This window comes from Thermothelomyces heterothallicus (assembly GCF_042370625.1).
Source record: "Thermothelomyces heterothallicus CBS 202.75 unplaced genomic scaffold P884_scaffold_40, whole genome shotgun sequence".
Classification (NCBI taxonomy): domain Eukaryota; kingdom Fungi; phylum Ascomycota; class Sordariomycetes; order Sordariales; family Chaetomiaceae; genus Thermothelomyces; species Thermothelomyces heterothallicus.
Window position 1 is genome coordinate 197,892 of NW_027192601.1, and position 20,176 is coordinate 218,067.

Sequence of the window (20,176 nt, forward strand, 5' to 3'; positions counted from 1 at the left end):
CGCCTCCAATTCGTCTAGATTCGACAAACCCCGCGTAACCATATCTGCCCCCTTCTCTACCAAAAACTCTTATTACTCACGAACCCGAGTCAAACAGGCCAACGCCTTAGAAGCTTTACGTTGGTATTCTTATAACAAGACTTCGGCCTCTTTTTCTTTAGCCTTTAAACGACGTTACTCACGTATAATACGATCTACTACACTACGATCAGCGACATACCTCTATAAGGGATCGAGAACCTATAAGAAGAAGCTAGAATACTGGAACTATTATAAGCACGACCCCGACGTACGTAAGCCTCGTAGCGACAAGATTTTTCAATCATTTTATATACTCGGTTATGCTCTACGCAATGGGAACACGCCATTACTACGAACCCATGATCGGAAATAAACTAAGCTAGACGCTTACGACGAATAGACGCTTAGGACCTATATACGTTAGACGGTATAATTGACAATATAAAGGATAACAAGGAACTAAGGAGAAAAATACATACAAGGACCGCGAGAGATGTTAGCGCTATTTGAAACGGCCAAAAGAGGGCTTTCGGGTCGAAAGCCTTGAAGGAGGGGCATCGTGTCACGGAAATATATATATAGATGCCGCCTAGGCCATCGGCACAGACAGACCAATCAAGCCGAAGGAACGGAAGGGCTAATCACAACATAAGAAGCGCTATGATCACTACGCTCACCAGTGATCAGGGTGATCACCACTATACGATCACTCACGATCACCGTGATCGGGAGTGATCACCAAGGTTATATATACATATAGATAGTCACTCGTTCTGGTAGACTCTGGAGTTCACTAGTGATAGCAACGTACTCCTTATATCATAGTATTCCTGATAGCATCGCACTACTGTGAAGAGATAACTCTGTTGTTGTAAACCCTTTGGCTTTACCGAATCCCTTAGACGACTTGTACACTTGTCCTACACTACTTACCTTCGTCTGAACCCTTTTAGAAGAAGTCTGAGTTGGGTTCGTCACACCTACGCTAACTCCTAACTTGGTTAAGATATCCCTAGAGAGATAGCGGCCTCAAAGGAAGCACCTCTTAACTAGGGAGCCTTTCGACGGTAAGAAGGAACTTTTTATAGCCTAGAAGAGTACGATAGAATATATCCTTATAGTAGACCGAGACTTTATTAGTTCTAACTACGATTAGTAGGTCTTTATCTAGGGAAACCTAACGCGATAGGTTTAAACCTAGGTTATAGTATACTATAAATCTATAGGCCTAAAGATTAGGTACGACCTAGCTTAGTTTCTCTAATACCTTAAGAGCGTCTTTTCCGACCCTTATAAGAAGATAGTTACCTTATTAGAGCTTAAGTTTCTATAATAGAGAGATAATAAGCTATTCTCTACCTTTATTATCTGGTTTAAGGTAAAACTCTTAAAGGTAGGCGGTCTCCTTTAGAATGATAAGATATACCTAATTAAATTATAGTAATACCTCTCCTTAAGACTTAAATATATAGCTATTAGTTAAGGAATCCCTTAGGATAACTATATAGTAGTAATAGAGAGATACTATAAGATTATAATAGACCTTAAGGCCCTCTACCTAGGTAATAGATATTAATAGATATAAAGACGATAGGTAGTATCCGAGCCTTAGAGAGAGAAAGATATAGATAGGGATACGCTAATAACTAGTATCAATTTGGTATAAACCAACCTATAGAAGAAGGGTCCTAATAAGGACTAACTAGAAGGGTATAAAGGAGACGCCCTATAGGTAAAATAGGTTAGTTAGGAGATATATATAATATAATAAGTAGCTAGAGTATATATCTAATATAGATAGAAGGGTCACTTTATTACCAAGTATAAATATACCCCTATTAGAAGACTAGTATAGTAGAACTAGCTAAGGGCTAATATTTATACCCTAGAGGCTAAGGAAGAGAGAGAGGATAGCGACTAGTCTAACGAGGAAGATAGGGAGTAGGGAAAAGAATAGCCCCTAAGCAAAGTCTTATAAGGGGGCTAGAAGACTACAACTACTAGGAGAACGAGTTTATAAAGATTAGTAGGAGAATAGATAAACCCCCTTTTCTTATTCTAGTCTTCCTTAACTCTATTAGCTTTATAAATGTTTAAGTAGATAATAGATATTCTAGCTATAGTATTATTAGTAAAAGGATATACTAGAAGCTTAGACTTAAGTAAATTAGTTTACTAACCCCTTATACTCTTAGTACTATAATAGAGGTATATTTTAACTAGAAGATCACTTGAATAGTCTATATTATAATAGATATCGATAGATAGGAGAGTTAGGCTATATTTTATATAATCCCTAGACTAGTATAGGATATTATATTAGGTCTTCTATGGATAGAATATCGAAAGGTTAAACTAGATATAAGTATTAGTATCCTAGAGATCGGGGTATAGCTAGGACTATTTATCTAGGAAGTCTCTTTATAATCTAGAAAGATAGGAATCTCCTAGATTATAGGTATAGTTTTTATAGGCCTAGTTCGAAGAGTATAGAAGGGAAATACTTCTAATACCTTCCTGGTTATAAGCATTTAGGAAATAATAACTATCTTAGAATCAAGGTGTAAACTCGATAGAGGTATAGCAGAGAAGGGGAGCGGCTACTTAGAACTAGAGGCGACCCTACTAGAAGAACTTCGCGACTTTGCCGACCTCTTTAATAAGGAGAAGGCTAGCAGATTACCCCTATACCGTAGTACTATTAACTACTATATTAAGCTAAAAGAGGGTCCTGATAGGAAGATCCCCGAACTCCCTTGGGGACCCCTTTATAATATGCTATAAGACTATCTATTAGAGGTCCGGAAATAGGTCGTTAATCTACTAGATAAGGGATAGATTCGAGCAAGCTCCTCTTCGGCTATTGCTCCTATCCTCTTAGTAAAGAAGGCAGATAGAGGATAGAGATTCTATATAGACTACTAAGCCCTAAATAAGATTATAAAGTAGGACCGGTATCTACTTCTATTGATTAAGGAGATTCTCTACTCCTTGGCTAGGGCTTAGTAGTTTATAAAGCTAGATATTAGGGCGGCCTTCTACTATATTTAGATTATAGAAGGAGATAAGTATTTAATAATATTCTAAACCTAGTTTAAACTCTTCGAGTAGCTAGTCTATCCCTTTAGATTAGTAGGTATACCTATAACCTTCTAATGATATATTAATAGCACTCTTAGCCTAATACTTAGAGACTTCGTGATAGTATACCTTAATAATATCTTAATATATATAGTAGGTAGTAGGAAGGACTATATAAAACGAGTTAGGGAGGTTCTCTAGAGGCTATAGATAATAAGGCTTACTCTTGATCTTAAGAAGTATATATTTACTATAAAAGAAGTTAAATACTTTAGCTATATTATTAAGGCCGGTACCTAAGTTCGTCCTAACCCCGAGAAGCTCGCTACCATTTGTAATTAGGAGGCGCTATAGAAAGTTCAAGGGGTACGGAGTTTCTTAGGATTTACTAACTTCTACTATAACTTTATCCCTAACTTCTCTAAGATAACCGCACCCTTAATATAATTAACTTGTAAGAATACCCTATTTTAGTAGGGAAGGGAGGAATAGGAGGCCTTCGAAGCCCTTAAGATAGCCTTTATCTTAGAACCTGTCCTAGTATAATAGGACCCCGAGCGGGAGATAGTTCTTAAGGTAGACTATTCCGGAATAGCCCTTGGCAAATGCCTCTCCTAACGGGGAGAAGACGGAGTCCTATACCCTATAGCCTATCATTCTATAAAATTAACCCTGGCTAAAAGGAATTATATAATCTATAATAAGGAATTACTTGTAATTATCTCTTACTTAAAGGCCTAGTTAGTAGAACTTTATAGTATTTCGACCCCTTTCTAAATCCTAACTAACTATAAGAATCTTAAATACTTTACCTAGCCTTGCCTGATTAGTAAATAATAAGCCTAATAGGCTAAGATACTCTCTTACTTTAACTTTAAGCTCTGCTACCACCCTAGATTATAGGTATCCTATCTAAATACCCTTTCCTATTATAAGTAAGATTTCCCTAAAGATATATAGTATACTATATAACTCCTTCCTACTATCTAACTAGACACCTCTACTACCTTAGAGTCACCGAAAGCGTCTAACCTACCTAAGGGGAGTAACATTTTTATAGATAATTTGCTTATATCTCTCTAGGACAAAGGGGTTCTTAAGGATAAATACTATATATACTAACTCTAGGCTATCTAAGATAGGGCCTAGAAGTTCCCTAAAGAGGTAAATATAGTATAAACCTAGATTATAGACTACTCCTTAAGCATATAAGGTGCTCTTTAGTTTTAGGGAAGACTCTAGCTCTCTATATAGGAACTACTTACTACTACTATCCTTTAGCGAGTTTATAACTCTCCTATATTAGGTTACCTAGGGAGGAATAGGTTATTTAAGATGCTCTAACAGGACTATCATTAGGATCTTATATCCTTTGATATAAAGTGGTTTATAAAGAACTATTGTATATGCCGAAGGGCTAAGGTATTACGATAACTATGATAAGGACTCCTCTAACCCCTACCTATTACCGACTACTTCTAGAAATAGATTTCCATCGACTTTATAGTCGACCTCCTAGCACGAGATAAGAACTTACCCTATTACCTTATAGTGATTACCGATCGACTGTCGAAATACGTCTAGCTTAAGGCTATATCTTTAATAGGGGCCGAGGTATACGCTCTCTGGTTCCGGGATATATAGTAACGGTTTTATAGGTTTCTAATATAGATTATTACCAATCGTAGCTTAGACTAGCTTAGCTAGTTCTAGACTTCTCTCTATAAGATTATTAGGATCGAATAGTTACTATCGATAGTATATTACCCCTAGATAGATAGAGGTATAGAATATATAAACTAGGAGGTATAGACTATCCTATAGACTATTATTTCCTTTGCCTAGTATGATTAGCCTAAATATCTTCTAATATACTAGCTTACAATTAATAACCGTGACTTATCGGTAACTAGAATAAGCATAAGTTACCTCCTCTATAGCTATAATATAAGTCCTATCTAGTTTGCCGATCTCCTAGACGCTCCCGCTTCGACCCCGTAGGGGAAAGCTATTAACTTCTTACACCATCTGAAAGAGGGCGTAGAGTAGACCTAAGCTACTATTACGTACGTATAGTAACGCTAGTAAGAAAACGCTAATCGATCTTAACGTCCGGCTAAAAGGTTTAAGATAGGGGATAAAGTATAGTTATCCCTATATAATATTAAAATTAACTACCTAAGTTGGAAACTTGATTAGGTTAATATTAAATATAAAGTAGTAGCGGTACTAATATTGTTAACTATTACTTTAGATGTCCCCTAGGGCCTATATCCTACCTTCTATATTGATCTAGTTAAGTATATTATATCTAATCTACTCCCCTTATAATATATATCAAATACCTACCCTAGCCTAGTATTAGAACTTTTATAGGATAGATTACTATAAAAAGAATACGAAGTAGAAGCGATTCTTATAGCTAGGAACATAAGGGGAAGAGGAAACTGCTATAATATACTAGTAAAATAGAAGGGATATAATACCTTAACTTAGGAACTACTAGAAAACTTGGAAAATACTAAAGTGCTTGACGCTTTCGAACAGGAATAGGGGGATATATACCTAAATGACAGACTAGGCACGAACAAGAAGTAGCAAGGGATACAAAAGCAAACAATTTAATTATATCACTTAGGTAGGCAAACCTAAGATAGGCAAAGGCAGGACAGAGGTTTTTACCCGGCCTATTAGGCATAGTTTCCTTTGTATATAACTAGAGAGGCTCCGGCATACTTATTAGTATAATAGTATAGGATTAATAATAATAATAATAATAAACCTAAGATAGGCAGGTAGCAAACGCGTTATAAATATACTAACAAACTAATTATATAAACAAAAAAAAACGACAAATATAGCTAACGTGTCCTACACTTACTCCTTATCCTCCCCCGAATACTTAACCTCCTTCTCCTCCTCTACTATGTCTTTAGGAGCCGCGAGGGCAGGCTCCTCACGGTCATAGACCAGGTATAGCATACGCTTGGTCAGGGAGCTAGAACGTTAGGTATAGGTATAGGGCACGTAGTAGTAGCGTGGCGGGCCTAGGATATAGGCAAAGGTATACCTAAGATATAGGTAATAAGGGTAGCATTAGTATCGACCAAAGTCGATATATTCTTATTTATATACTATATCTAGCGTAGTATATTATTATTTTACGCGATGGTATGGCGTATAAGCTACCTAGTAGCTTATAAGGCAGGGGCGGGGTCGGAGGTAGCAGGGAGGGTATTACCGCGGTAGGAGGGGGTATAGGGGAGCGTAACTATAGTATAGTTATCGCTATAGCGATAGGAGTTAGCAGCCTAGGTAGGGGAGAAGGCAAGCTAGGTAGGGGAATGGTTAGCCTATATAGCCTCTATAATTATAGTAAAGGAACGTACTAGGGTAATAAATATAGGTATAAGGATTACCTTATATATATTATAGTTTATAGTCTTTAGCTAAGGGGGAGTCTCTAGGGCTATATCTTTATTATAATAGTATATAATCTTATAGATACCTATATATAAATACAGATTATTTGCCTATAATTATAGGTTCTAAATGTAAGGATCATAGGCAGAACGGTATATTATATAGGATATACTATAACTAAGGATATATATAATATTATTACTACTTAGAATATAGTAAATATAATTAAGATAATACTATATCTTCTTAGGTAGGAGTTTAAACTCCTTATTAGAGGAGTCGCCCTTGATAGCAAACCTACCAAGGGAAATGTTCTAGTTCTTATACTAAAATTTAGGCAGTTAGTAGGGACTTAGGATATATATATTACGACTATAGTTAGGGAAATAGAAGGAAAACTTATATTATAATCTTTATTCTTATTACTACTAGGATAATAGCTACTATTATTACTACTAAGTAAGCCGACTATAGCAAACATTCTAAATAAAAAAAAAAATCTTAGGGACACAATATAGGTATAGGTAGTAGGATAATATATAAGTAGGTATAGGTAGAGGGGGAATTTATAGGTTATAAAAAGAGAGGAAGTAGGAATCGGAGGGAGGGAGAGGAGGAATTTATACGTATTTAGAGAGTAAGGCTAGGGGAGTATATATAGGGCCTAAACAAAGACCAGGCCCTACTTCGAACTCGAACAAAGGCCGGGACCTATATAATATCAAAATAAAGACTAGGACCTATACAGGACCTAAATAAAGCCAGACCGCGCGTATAGTCCGCTAGTATATATAGGACCTATTACTATAGTAACACTAGGCAGACCTACCTAAGCATCCGACTAGAAAAAGAGGGGGGATATATTATAGGCCTAGGCTCTATCCGGGCTAATCGATAACAGGCTATACCCGGTTTCGGACCGGACCTATATACGTTCGTAGGGCGTTCGTAGGGCACGCGCTTAGGACCCGGTTGGGCTCTAACCTGACGCCTAACCGGGCCCTTACTAGACTATGTATATACCCCCTATATTAGGAAATAGGACCCCCTTTCGATACCTGTACTTACTTTCTCCTCTTTCTCTCCTTAAGGTAGTTGAATAAAACATTGTGTGTTTATCTGTAGTTACTATAAGGCTAGTATATTATATAAGCCTATATTAGTATCTTACCTAGCTCTTGAAGTTCTAGATAACTCTTATAATTTAATCTAATAACTTTGTTATTAGGAGGAAAGGGAAAAGCTTCCTACTATACTTGTTAATAATTATAGGTAGCTATCGTGATCTATTAATTAATTTAGGATAGTCGAACAAATCCTAGGCTACTTGCTAGAATAGGTATATAGACTTCTACTCTAGTAGTCTTCTCGAAATAACCTTAGTAGTATAAATATAAGTATAGCTCTTATATTTAATATATACTGTCCCCTTAATATAGATATTTTTAGCGTTATTAATAAGCGCTTTTAACGCTTCTAGTCCGAGGTAGCTAGCTCTTAAGTGCCAAAGATCCTTAGTATCCTCTCTTATAGTAGGTAACGCTTACATATATAACCTTCTAGCGTATATAGTAAATACGTTCTATAAGGATATATAAACGTTTATAATACCCGCTTTACTAATTAAGATATAATCTAGGAAGCTCGAGTAGTAGGAAAGTGGCTTATATTTAAGGAAGGTAAGATTATACTTATGTTCTAACTTACAAAGAATAACGTTATTTTCTAGTATTTAGAAACGTAAAGAGTAATCTAAGCTATAATACCAAATGCCTACCTTAAGTAATAGAGCTTCCGAGATAATATTAATATAAAATCCTTTAATAATAGTAATATCCTTAAGTATTAGGCTCTTAGTATATAGTCTATATAGTCTATCTAGAACATTCTTAATTACCTAAGTACCCCTCCTACTAATAAGAAAGGTCGTTATACCTACTTTAACGAACTTAGGATCTTCTACCTTAATAAACGTCTTAGGTAAAAGGAACTTCTTATCGTTAACTAAGTAGGTTATATTATATAAATCTAGTAGAGTACTTTCCAAAAGAGGATAATACTATAGAGCAATTATACTAAATATCCTATTATAAGTTAAGAGCTTACCAAATAGTTAAAGGCTAATAATTAATATATTAAGAGAACTAGAGTATCCTACCCCTAACTACCTAGAATAGGATAGCTCTCTCTACTTAGTAATAAGAAGATTTTTTAGTCTAGCCTACTTCGGCTTATCAAGCTCCTAGCAAATCCTCTTATACTCCTTGTTAGATAGGTACAAGCGTTACTCGTTACTATAGATAGCTTACTTAAGAGTATAGTAATCTACTAGATCCTACGGATATCTTAGACGCCTATAAGGATACTTCGTATTATACCGCTAAGCGCTATAGGAGTCTCTATATAAGTCTCTACCTCTCTCCTTACCACTCTTCTAAGCTATAGGAAGTGTTAGTATATAGGTTATTAAGAAGATTCCGTGTTTCTAAGAGACTCTAGGTTACATATCATTATTAATTAGGATCTCGGCCATCGTGACAAGGGAGCTAAGCTCTAGAAGTAGCTTTCCTATACTATTAGCAAGCTTAATTTTCATCCTCTTATATACTACCTAGGCTAATAGGATATATATAATAATGACATCAAGAAAGGTATAAAGTCCTTATATACCCTATACTTCTAGGATATCATATTAGATAGCTTACTAGAAGGTAATATTAAAGTTACAAATCTAGTGCTATAGATTAACTCCTAAACGCTTAGCTACATTAAGACTAGCTATATATTACGTTATAACCATCGTATAGAGCGTTACGATAGATAGTATAAGTATAGTACAAAGCACCTAGATAATCTCCCTAATAAGGTTAATATCCTTCTTCCTATACGCTTTTATAGCTTTATAGAGCTTAGGATCTATAGTATATACTAGCTAGCGTTATAGCTATCCTATCCGCTTACCAATGTCTAAGGTATATATGATATTCTTATAGAAGGAGTCTTCTAGCTATACGAATTCTACTACAATAGCTATATCTAAAGGCATTAAGTCTCTAGATATCGAGGGCGATAATCCTCCTTCTTAGAGTTACTCCTAGGTCACTAGGATGAGGTTATACCTAGCTTATTTACAAGTCGGGCGCTCTAGAACTTCTAGATCTAGCTCGTAGTCGCTATCGGGATCGACAAATACCTATATACCGGCGAATTTAGCCTATGACTATAGTTTAATATACCACGAGTTCCAGGAACTAGGCCTTATAAGGCGTATAGAAGTCTCGATTAGGATCTCGGATATAATAGATACATCGTCAAATGCGTATAGAAGTAGGGTATAAGTGTTTATAATAGAGGAAGAAGCTACTACTAATATTAAAGATACATTGGTAGAGGAGTAGTCAAGGCGCCAGGCTTATAACTGCCGAATGTAGTGATGAGCTTCCGGGAGCATTGAAAGTAGTCTGTAGTAGGTGGCTATACGAAGGAAAAGAGTGCCTTGTTGAACTATCTATAAAGGAGATAAAAAGAGTGGTATTTATAGACAAAGGGACTGGCCAATGCGTTGAACAGCCTTATATAGCTGTGGCAAACGCGTGGCTAATACTCTTAGAAGCTCCACAGCTTCTGACACTGGGCTTGTTGCCTTTCAATCGAGCGCGCTGTAAGTAGAATGGAGTGATTAGCCTAGGCAACCCAGACGGTGAGTGACTTAAGATGCTGATTGTGTAACCCTTAATTATCGCGGCTATGAGCCGTAATTGCCGGTTAAGAGGAGAGGGGCGTTTCCGGGGGATCGTCACCTATCGATAGCATTGGCTCGGCAGGCAAATAACATTAATTAGACCAAGATTAAAAAAGTTAGATTGACAACTCATGCTTTCAATGCCAAATCAAACGCTAAGCAGCGAGAGTTTCGTTGGTCGCTTGGTCCCTTCAGGTACCCTGCTCGTGGGTATCTGTGACGTAAATCCAGACCGGAACACAAATGGGAAGAAAAAGGAAAACAAGATGCGTTTTGCTCGAGCCGCTCCCTCTCTTCCGAGGTCCTTCCCTCGGCCCAACCCTAGTATGGCACAGAGAAATCAAGAAAGCAAAGGAGATGTTGCAACGAATGCGTCGACAAGCGCCTTTAATGGCTTATTTTTGTCTCGGCAAAACGACCGCTTAACATAACCGGCCGCTGGCTAACCCTCTGATCCGCTCCACCCCCTCTTTTAAAAATGCAGCGCGGGCCACAGCATGGAATAATCCTCCGACACGATAGGGACGCTCATGGGCATGTGGTGCGACTCGCGGGTGGGTGGCCGCTTCGACTCCGCCTCCTGTTGGGCACCGTTCCCGGCCGACTCGCCCGCCGCGCGCTTCGCACTCCCAGAGCCGCCGGTGTCTTCTATTCCGTGCTTGTCCTTCTTGTGTTTCTTGAGATTGTCCAGCCGGCTGAACGTCTTGATGCATCCAGGCACGTCGCACGCTAGCCGGACACCTTTGTGGGTATTTTTGTGCTTGCGCAGGTACCCTTTCAGATTCTCCCTGACGCCCCTGGGCTTCCATTGGCACTCGTCGCAGACGAGGTCTTCGACCGACGCCGTCTCTTGCTTGCTCGAGACAGCAGCCGACTGTTGACCTTGTTGTTGATTCTGTTGGTGGGCGGGTGGTTGGTGGCTCTCGGCGCGTGGTGTTGCAGCGCCGGGCCCGCCTCCTTCTGAAATCGGCGTCCCAAAGACTGTCGTCATGCCGCTTTGCATCGACTCTTGGCTCAGCGCCCGCGACATGGACTGGGTCGACGGTGGTTGCTGTATTTGGTAAAACGGAGACGCGGCTGTGCTCGGCGATGTCGGACTCGACATCCCGCTGCCAATCCCCTGCGCTAGGCCGCCCAGCACGTTAGCCTGGAGGGGGAAGCCAGGATCCGGGCCGGACGATGGTGGTGTGGGCTGAGGTGTCTCGGCCTCTGCCTTTGGCCGCCACCACCCGTTGTCATTTGAGCCGGCTGAGCGAACGTCTGCCGGGGGGACAGGGCTCTGCGACAACGGGAGAGACTCGTCTAGGCACATGGACGACGTGGTTGGTACATGGCTAGGAATAGATGTCAGACCAGGGTTGAAGGGTAGTTGTGGAGGGTACATGTATTGTTGTGAGGCCGAGATGTCGGAGTCTTGTGACGAGCCAACCGTGTTTTGGTATGGATCTAGGTTCGAGGTAAAAAGCGTGCTCTGCGAGGTATTTTGCGAAAGACGCTCAGATTGGGTTTCATCCACTGTGGAAGAAAGGGCAACTGAGGACACCGTCGACGGGAGGTCAGAAGCGGCCCCGTTGAAACCGGGCCAGAACATGCCGGGATCGACCTCGGGGAGGCTCGATGGCAGCACCGGCTTCTGGACGGCCGAGAAGGAGGGTGGTGCCGGATTCTGGCCGGGGAAGACGGCATGCTGTTGGAAGCCTTTAGTAGTGAAGATAGAGCTGGGCGCGTCAGAGGTGGCCGTGCTGGGTCGCGTGTCCATGGAGGAAGCGTTCTTGAAGTTCAAGTCAAAGGCCGAAGTTTGCTTGCGCGACGGGTCCTTCTTGCGCAGAGCAAAGTCCTTCATCTTGGACCCGAGGCTCCGTTTCCGCTCGATGTGCATGGGTTGCGGCGATCGCCAGCCCACCCACTGCGCCCAATCCTTCTCGTTGGTCGGGAAGCTGTGGCTAGTACTGCACTTGTCGCAATCGAACTCGCCGTTAGGGAGCTCTGGGCAGGACAGGAGGTGCTGGACGACCTGCAGCGGGGCTGCGAAGCTCCTGTGGCAGCGGGTCATGGGGCATCCATAGCTCTGCTGAGCCTGCTCCCCGAGAGATAGCTGCTCGAGTAGTTCCCGCAGAAACAGGAGGACCATGCGAGCCGTAGTGCCGTCCTTGGTGACCTTGTCCTCGTATCTGTTCCATCAACATCAGCTACTGGGTACATTATGTCGAGAGGGCGTACGGCCTGGCGCTCGCAGAAGAACGGGAAGAGCCCAGCAAAAGCAAAGCAGAAATCCGCGATAAGAAAGAATGAAAATCCATAAAATAAGACAAAAATTAACTAAAATTCAGGGTGACTTGAAAAGAGTTCGACGGCGTTTGGGAATGACTCACGGGCAGGGCAAATAAGGGCCGCTCACGGCGGCTTGCTGATGAAGGGCGTGCGAGCCATGGTGACGTCCGGTTTGAATGGCTGGAGTGAATGGACCCGCATCGTGCATCGCTCGATGTTGAGGAAACGTCGACATAGAATCTGGCGCAGCGTGGCTGGGTGGCTCGCGGGGTGCGTCCACTGCATCGTGGAACCGGACCAGGCTAGCGGGGGAGGCCCAGACAGGAAATGCAGAGAGACGTCTGGAGCCTTTTTAGGGGTTGGGTTGGGGCGAACGGGGGGAGAAGAGAGCGGAACCTCAGCAGGTCGTGTGAGCCGTGTGTGGTTCGAGTCCGGGCGCACCTAACACGGCAGGAAGCCTGCCACTGGCCAGCGAGGCAAGTCCTCTGATGGGTTGAAAGAAAAAAACAATACAAAATAAAAAAAAAAAAAATAAAGAGAAGGTGGGCCTTTTTCTCTCTCCACGGTTCCGTTCTCCACGTCTTCCCGCCGCTGCGGCACGCACGCACGCACGCGCACACTTTGTATGTACGATGGGATGAGCACGGCAGTTGTGTTGCACCCGGCCGTTCTTGATGGCGGCCAAAACCAGGTGAACTTGTGGGGAGGGCAGACGGTTCGGGGTTGGCTGGCCGTGCGGGCCAGGCGTGGTTGGAGATGGCTTGCTAAGCAGCGCGAGGGAATTGACGTCAATTCATCTAGATTGCCATGTAATCAATTCATTGGATTCCGGCCGGCCTTGGCGTGTCGAAACCGGGAGGGAGGTGGTGGTTTCGGGGTATGAAGTGAGATGTGAGTTGCTTCGAAGCGAGCGAGCCGGCGCCAGGGGTGCTGGCCCGCGGAGTGTGTGTGGGCAAATTGTGTTGGCAGAGGGGGAGGGACGGGAAGAACGGGCGAAGAGCGAGGGGAAGGTGGGAGGTGGGAAAGGCTGAATGGAGATAAAGCGGGCGACGCGATGGGGAGGTTTGAAAGAAATGGGAGAAATGGATGAAGAGATGCAGTGGGATCGCGTGCGTTTGCTCCTTCTGGGCAACTCCGTAGGCGACTAGCGACGGAGCATTCGATCCTCAATGCTACCCTCAAGCAAAAAGTCGTGACATTTGGGGGGCGCCGGCTGGTGTGGCAGTGGTGTGTGGCGAGCTGGTGGCCGCTCGGAGATGCCAGACAATGAGAGAGTCGGGTTCGGGACATCACGATGCCGCTTCCAGCTAGAGAGAGTTTAGGTCGCGAGTGCGTTGTCAGACGCATGGAATGAAGGCCCGCCTCCTCCCCGCGAACCCTGGACGCAATGTCGCGCAGCCAACGTGGGGTTGCGACTTGCGACTGCCGTGTGCTTGCTTGCCCAGCCATAAATTGCGAAATAGCCGGGAGTGCCTGCCGCTGTTGGATCGAGGCGCGCCAACTCCGGCGGCAAGTGGGCTGCTTGGCCCAGGTGAGCACTTTTCAATAAAAGCAACTATCAGTCTCCAATTTCGTCAACCCAGTTGATTTCCGCGCCCGTCATGATTTTTCCCCAGAAAAAAAAATGAAAAAAGAAGACGACTTATCGGCGTTTTCCGCGCGGCCGGGGCCGTCTGGCACCTACCTTACCCCGTATGTACGTCCGTACTGTCCAGTCCATCAGGGCCCAGCTATACCTTTGCGGGAATCGCTTCCGGCAGGTAGGAACTGCATCCGTTGGCGCGGGCGTTGCAGAGTGGTCGAGAGCGCCAGGGGTCGCCCAACGCCTCCGCTGCTTTTCGGCAACCCGCCAGCTCGTTCCGTCCAGCCAACACCTCCGGCGTGCTCCCTCGTGTCCCGCGGACTTCAAGAGGACGGACGGCTTCGACGGAGAGCCGCTGAGCTGGGCCTGCGCATCTCAAATCCTCCCGGTCGGAAGACAACTGCTGTGATGCATCCCTTGTGTGGCGGCGACCGAAGCCGTCGCTGGAAGGCGGCGTGTGCGGTGATCCTATTATCCCGCTGCCTGCTTCTCGATGCTGTGCCAAATCCGGAAGCTGCAGACAGGCTAAAAAGCCCGGAAGTCGACAAGCAAAAAGTGTTTAATTTAGCCTGGCCGTCTGACTCGCTTGTCAATAGGATTCTTGGCGCACCTTCCCCCAAAAAGCACCCAGAAAGGCATTCAACGTGCCAGCGTCGGATTGTCGGGCGCGGACCAAATTTCTCCGACTTCGGTGCCGTGTTCGAGGCTTGGATGGGTCTTGGGAGACCAAGAAGTTCCATGGGAACATCGTGCGTCAGCGATCTCTAATGGCCAACCCGGGGCTGCCCTCGGAGACTCCTCCGGATCCTAAAAATATATCTTTGCTTCGGACTTGGGTCTCAGTGAGACAACTGCACATTCACACATTGCAGTGACAAAGTAAGTCTCGAGCAAGTATCTTTAGCCTACGACGACGACAACGACAACAACAACGACGACAAAGAGGTCCCAAATTCGCAGTTAAATCGTGGCCACCGCGACGCATTTGATTGTGGTTCAGCGTACTACTTAGCCCGCCGGAATGGATGGGTGTGGCATTAATGGGAGAAGTATCGACACCAACGGCTGCCACACGCTTGATGCGTGGAGGAACTTGCGGGATGGTTAGCGTCAGAAGCCACGAAGCCACGCGCCAACTGATGCGGGCTTCAATCCGTCGCCTCGCCAGGACCTTGAGCTGAGGCAGCCACTTGATGACGATGGGAACGGAACCGGCAATGTTGCTCGAGCTCTATCATGAGCGAAGAGGCCAGAGACGTGCTGTGGTAATCAAGACCCGTTTTGCACCAATGACCTATCGGAATACAAACAAACCAGCTCAAGGAAGGAAGGGGGTTTGTTGCCCCTTTGTTGGTGGTCTCTTTGGCCACATATACGCCCTACAGGGATCACAGGGATCTGTTGGTCAAGGCATGAAGATCAGTTCCTTCGGATGTTCCCCGTCACAATGTACATCGGAGTGGCATGTGGTCCTGATATGGAGATGGGTGTGCTTCTGCTAGGTGCGTGGCTACGTCTACGTCAACACTAGCACTGGCCAAGGTAAGTAGGAGCTTGAGTTTATTACTAATTAAGCGTAGAAACAGTGCTCTTGATATTCGCGGAATTGACACCCGTGAAGTTCTCCACGGGAGGGAATGAGCTGACTGCTGAAAGGATTGCCTGCGTCGACATGATGTGACCTCTTGTACAACTCTCTACGGCCGTTAATTAAAACATCTATGATTGGTGCTGATCTACGAGTCATCAATAGCGGCCAAGGAATTGTTGCAAGCCTTTAGCGCGGTTTGTTCTCGTGATTTAGCTGCGTATCTGGAAACCGAATGAAGACCGAAACGAAATCAGCCAAGTCGATGTGTATCATGGTTAATTAGAGCTCAAATGACGAGCTAGGAGATGATAACGTGACGGCGTGCCAGACTTTGAGGGCAACAGGAGTAATGTTTGAATAATAGATGCTCGAGGGCATGACTGAAGTTCCACGAGGGCTACGCAGGTCCAATGCATGTCGCACATATTGAAAAGACGGAAAGTTTCTGATTGAGAGTGCACGAGCTGAAGGCATGATCAGAAACGGAGTCAAGCCCAGAACCGGTAAGAAGTCCACTTCGGTCCACCAGCTACTTGACCCGGAGGTACAGGCCTCCTAGGGACTGGAATTAAGCGGCGTCTTTGATCAGGAAAACCTTTGCCGCCTCATCCCAAAATATATGTCAACAGCAGCGCGCCCCTCCCCTGAAGGGTAAGCAGTTGAAAGAAGGGTGAAGATGTGACACCAACATCACTCGTGGGGTGCGGCGTCTCGCAGTAAGCAGTCTATTCACCTGTGTCAGAATACCTACGGCCATACTTAAGGTGCAATTGCTGGCGGGCAATTGCGGCGTCGCTTTTGCTTTATAACCTGCCTTACTGATGCTATCGGAAGCGAAAATTCTACCAAATATTACCTACCCTACTCCGTACCTGCTGCCGCCACAGTGGCCTCTCCCCGAAGGATGCTGACACGGCATAGGGCGTACCTTCCAACCGCGGAGTCGCGTGCGGCCTTTGCCGGCCCTCGGATTTAAGGTCATTAGAATGGGGTCGGAACAACTGACTTCACGGTTTCCAGCACATACTTCGGGCAGTTGATAGAGCTTCGGCCGTCTACGCCAACTTGAAGAAACTACGTCGGCGTAATTACACATATTAAAAAATACCAAGCGGGCAACGTCCTTGAGATGGCCGATTCTAACCCTATCGAAGTTGCAGGCGGCCATCGAGGGGGGCCATGATGCCAACGCGATACAGCTTTTATCAACTGTTTTTGTTGGTTTCTTCTTTTTCCTTTCTTTCATTTTATGATCTTTATTTATCTCTCTTGCTTTCCCTTCTCAAAACGGACTACACGCGGTTAATTACGACGGCATCTTCGGGACGTCGGGACATAGCCAATTACAACGCTAATCATGGTAAGCGACATAGGCCATTAAGGTATACGGAGGCACGCAGAAGAGTATAGACATGGCCCCTACAGCTCCTTACATGAGGGATGCGTCCAGATGAATGTTAGGAAGTCTTAGTCATTCCTATACCTAGGGATACCCTTAATACAGTACGTGTCCGTAGACACGTCCATCATGTAAGGTTAGATTAGTAAGCCCTATAGATACCTGCAAACGGTAGGCTCTTTGTACCTATCTTCTTCTTATATAGAACCACAGGGCCAGCAAACGTTAATAGAGGATATCGATCTTTGAACCATTTTAACTACTATAACCAGACCTCTATCAAATGGTAGCAAGCATTGCGACCAACTATCTAGCAACCATCAGCACTAGATTCGTATCGCTCTGACGATCAGTTTAGTACCAATATCGCGATAGTTAAGCTTAGTTTCGGCGACTTGGTAACCAAACTAAGCAATTCTATTATAACCACTACAAAATCTCCCTATTCCTAGCGACTTGGTAACCAGGACAATCATCCCTATCTATCTCCCTGTTCCTAGTAACTTAGTAACTAGAGTAGTTACTATCTATCTACCTACCTTCTTCTATCCTAGCGACTTAGTAACTAGGATATTCCTCTTCCTTTTAACCCCTTAAATCTATCTTTATTTGCCCCCGACAAACGGGCTAGGCAAACCTTATATTAACACCTAGATCTTTTCCTATAGATAATCTTCCTGGTCGTCTATATCCTCTAAACTCCCCTACTAAATAACTATTATATAAGGAACTCTCTAACTATATAGTAAGCGTACTCCAAAGATACCGTAGAATGCCTCCTCTAACAAGTTTATAGGCACTAGAGCCTGACCCTGGCGGTTAACTACCTTAAGAAAAGGAAGCTCCTATATAAGAGACGGAATCGGCGATAGAATTTACTAACGAATATAAGATGGAATAAGCTAAACCTAACAAGTTTAACGCTAATAAAGAGATACTTACTTAGCTAAACGGTAAGATAGATTTTCGATTTGCCTAGCTAGAGGCCTAAACCGACTATATTACTAAAACCATCGAAGGATTTCTTAGTAAATTTACAAAGATATTTGACAAAAATATAGAAAAGGGTCTTACTAGGATAGACTATAGAATTATAACCTATATAGTAGAAGTCGAAGATTACCTTACCCTTTACCTAGAAAAGGAAGTTTTAGTAATAATAGCATTATTAGCTAAATGTATTAAGGAACTAGAAATATATATAATGTAGTATAGGGACGTTCTTAGTAGAGTAGTAACCTAGATAAAGGAGATAGTTAATATAATATATAGATATAAAGAAGAGGAGGATATATAACTATTTAGTCGTTAATAATCTTCCCTTAACCTAGCTAGACTTAATATTATTATAGAGGAAGTATAGGAAGTTAGTAACCTTATAGAAAATATATATTATAATAATAGAGCTTTTCCTATACCTTCTAAAGGCGCCGACATTAGCTATAGGTTTAATCTTAGCCGGCCTAAACGCGTGCTATAGTGTAGAACACTATACTTTGCGGCTGGTAGTAGCGGAGATCCTAATTCCTCTAATAACTATAATGATCTTCCTAACTACCGCTGTACCCTTGACGATTAGCGCCATTAAGATATTCTACCCTACGGTAACAATAGTAAGAATGGTAATAATAGTAATAGACGTCGAGTATACGAATTAACGTATAATACTACTATAAGTATATAGAGCCGCTTAGACTTTAAGATTAAGAGGGATAATATTAGCTAGTTTAATCCTTCTTTTCCTAACCTACATTCCCTAGGTATTATTAATGATAGAAAGAACTTAATATTTACCGATATCTACTACTTTGCTAACTATATTAAAACCTTCCTAGAAAGCGACCCCTATAGAAGCGTTAAGATGTAGATTCTATCCTACTTTTAAACTCTTCTTGGTAGCCTAGTAATCATTTGGTAGACTAACGAATTAAACGGTACTATATATAGGTAACTATATGACTAAGGACTTTGATCTATCATAGAATGACTATAGGAACGCTTTATACCCGACGCTATAACTATTACCTATAAGTTTAATAAAAGTTACTTATATTTAAAGGATATTATAAAGGATAAATAGGTACTTAGTTTCTTTGTATAGAAGATACTCTATTAGGTACGCTTAATATATATACTTAATAAATGTAATAATAATTAATAAGAAGTTATAGTTTAAGTTTAATCTATAATAGATCTATATATCAAGTAATACTTAGATCCTCCCTAGTGATACTCCTTACTTAGAAACTATATATAGTATATTAAGTAGTCTCGATCTATCGTTCTAGCGGCTGCTCTTGACCGCTACCTATACCTATAGAAGAGGCCATTCCTAGATAAGTCTTTAAGAGCCGAGAATCGCGGTCTTTTCAAGCCCTTTAACTATAATACTAACTAATAATGACAATTTAGCTACTAGAATAATAGACTATTTAGGAACAATATATATAACTATAGATTTGATCGTAATAGCGGAAATAACTACTACCGCGAAGGAACCTGCCATGACTAAGGCAATCGTAAGTAGTAGGAAGGAAATCGAGATAATAAGTTCTATAAGGACAATCGCTAGTAAAAGGACTATCGTGACTATACGTACTTTATAGAGGAAGCTAGTAATGGCTCTGAGTTAGATTAAGTTAACGATTAGTTAGCTATTAGTATCCTTAAATCTAGATCCGAATCTTCGGATAGCGATACTAGCATCGCGTATATCGTTTTAGACTCGTAGCTTACCTATTATAAGTGCTATAACGCCTTCAATTCCTAATTCGAAGTACGCTCTTATACCAAACGGTACTATAGAAAAGGCCCTCTTCCTTCTATCTATAACTATAAAGCCAATCTTATAGATTTAGCCTATTATACCTATAGATTTTGTAATGCTACCCTAGGTTCGCGAAATGTACTTTTCTAGTACTTGAAGTCCTATTAGGAAGCGAAAGCTAGTAACGTATACCACCTTATTAAAACTAGTAGCACTCCTACTAGCAAGTTAGAGGAGCTTACTATACCGTCGGAAAAGGCGTACTAGGCGTCGGATATAACGATAACGTCGCTAGAAAA

At 42.5% G+C, this 20,176-nt stretch overlaps 2 protein-coding genes across 2 annotated transcripts; both read right to left on the minus strand.

Annotated features, from left to right (window-relative positions):
- Positions 1 to 10,739: 10,739 nt before the first annotated feature.
- P884DRAFT_212143 (zinc finger C2H2-like protein) lies at positions 10,740 to 12,773 on the minus strand (the record flags this gene model as incomplete). The annotated part of the gene is made up of 2 exons (XM_069439131.1): positions 10,740 to 12,438; positions 12,640 to 12,773. 2 exons carry the CDS (start codon positions 12,771 to 12,773, stop codon positions 10,740 to 10,742), a joined length of 1,833 nt encoding a protein of 610 aa, XP_069293568.1.
- A 289-nt stretch (positions 12,774 to 13,062) lies between these two features.
- On the minus strand, positions 13,063 to 14,069 carry P884DRAFT_100516 (uncharacterized protein). The gene has a single exon (XM_069437019.1). It carries the CDS (start codon positions 13,985 to 13,987, stop codon positions 13,352 to 13,354), a length of 636 nt encoding a protein of 211 aa, XP_069293569.1. The 5' UTR covers positions 13,988 to 14,069; the 3' UTR covers positions 13,063 to 13,351.
- Positions 14,070 to 20,176: the final 6,107 nt, after the last annotated feature.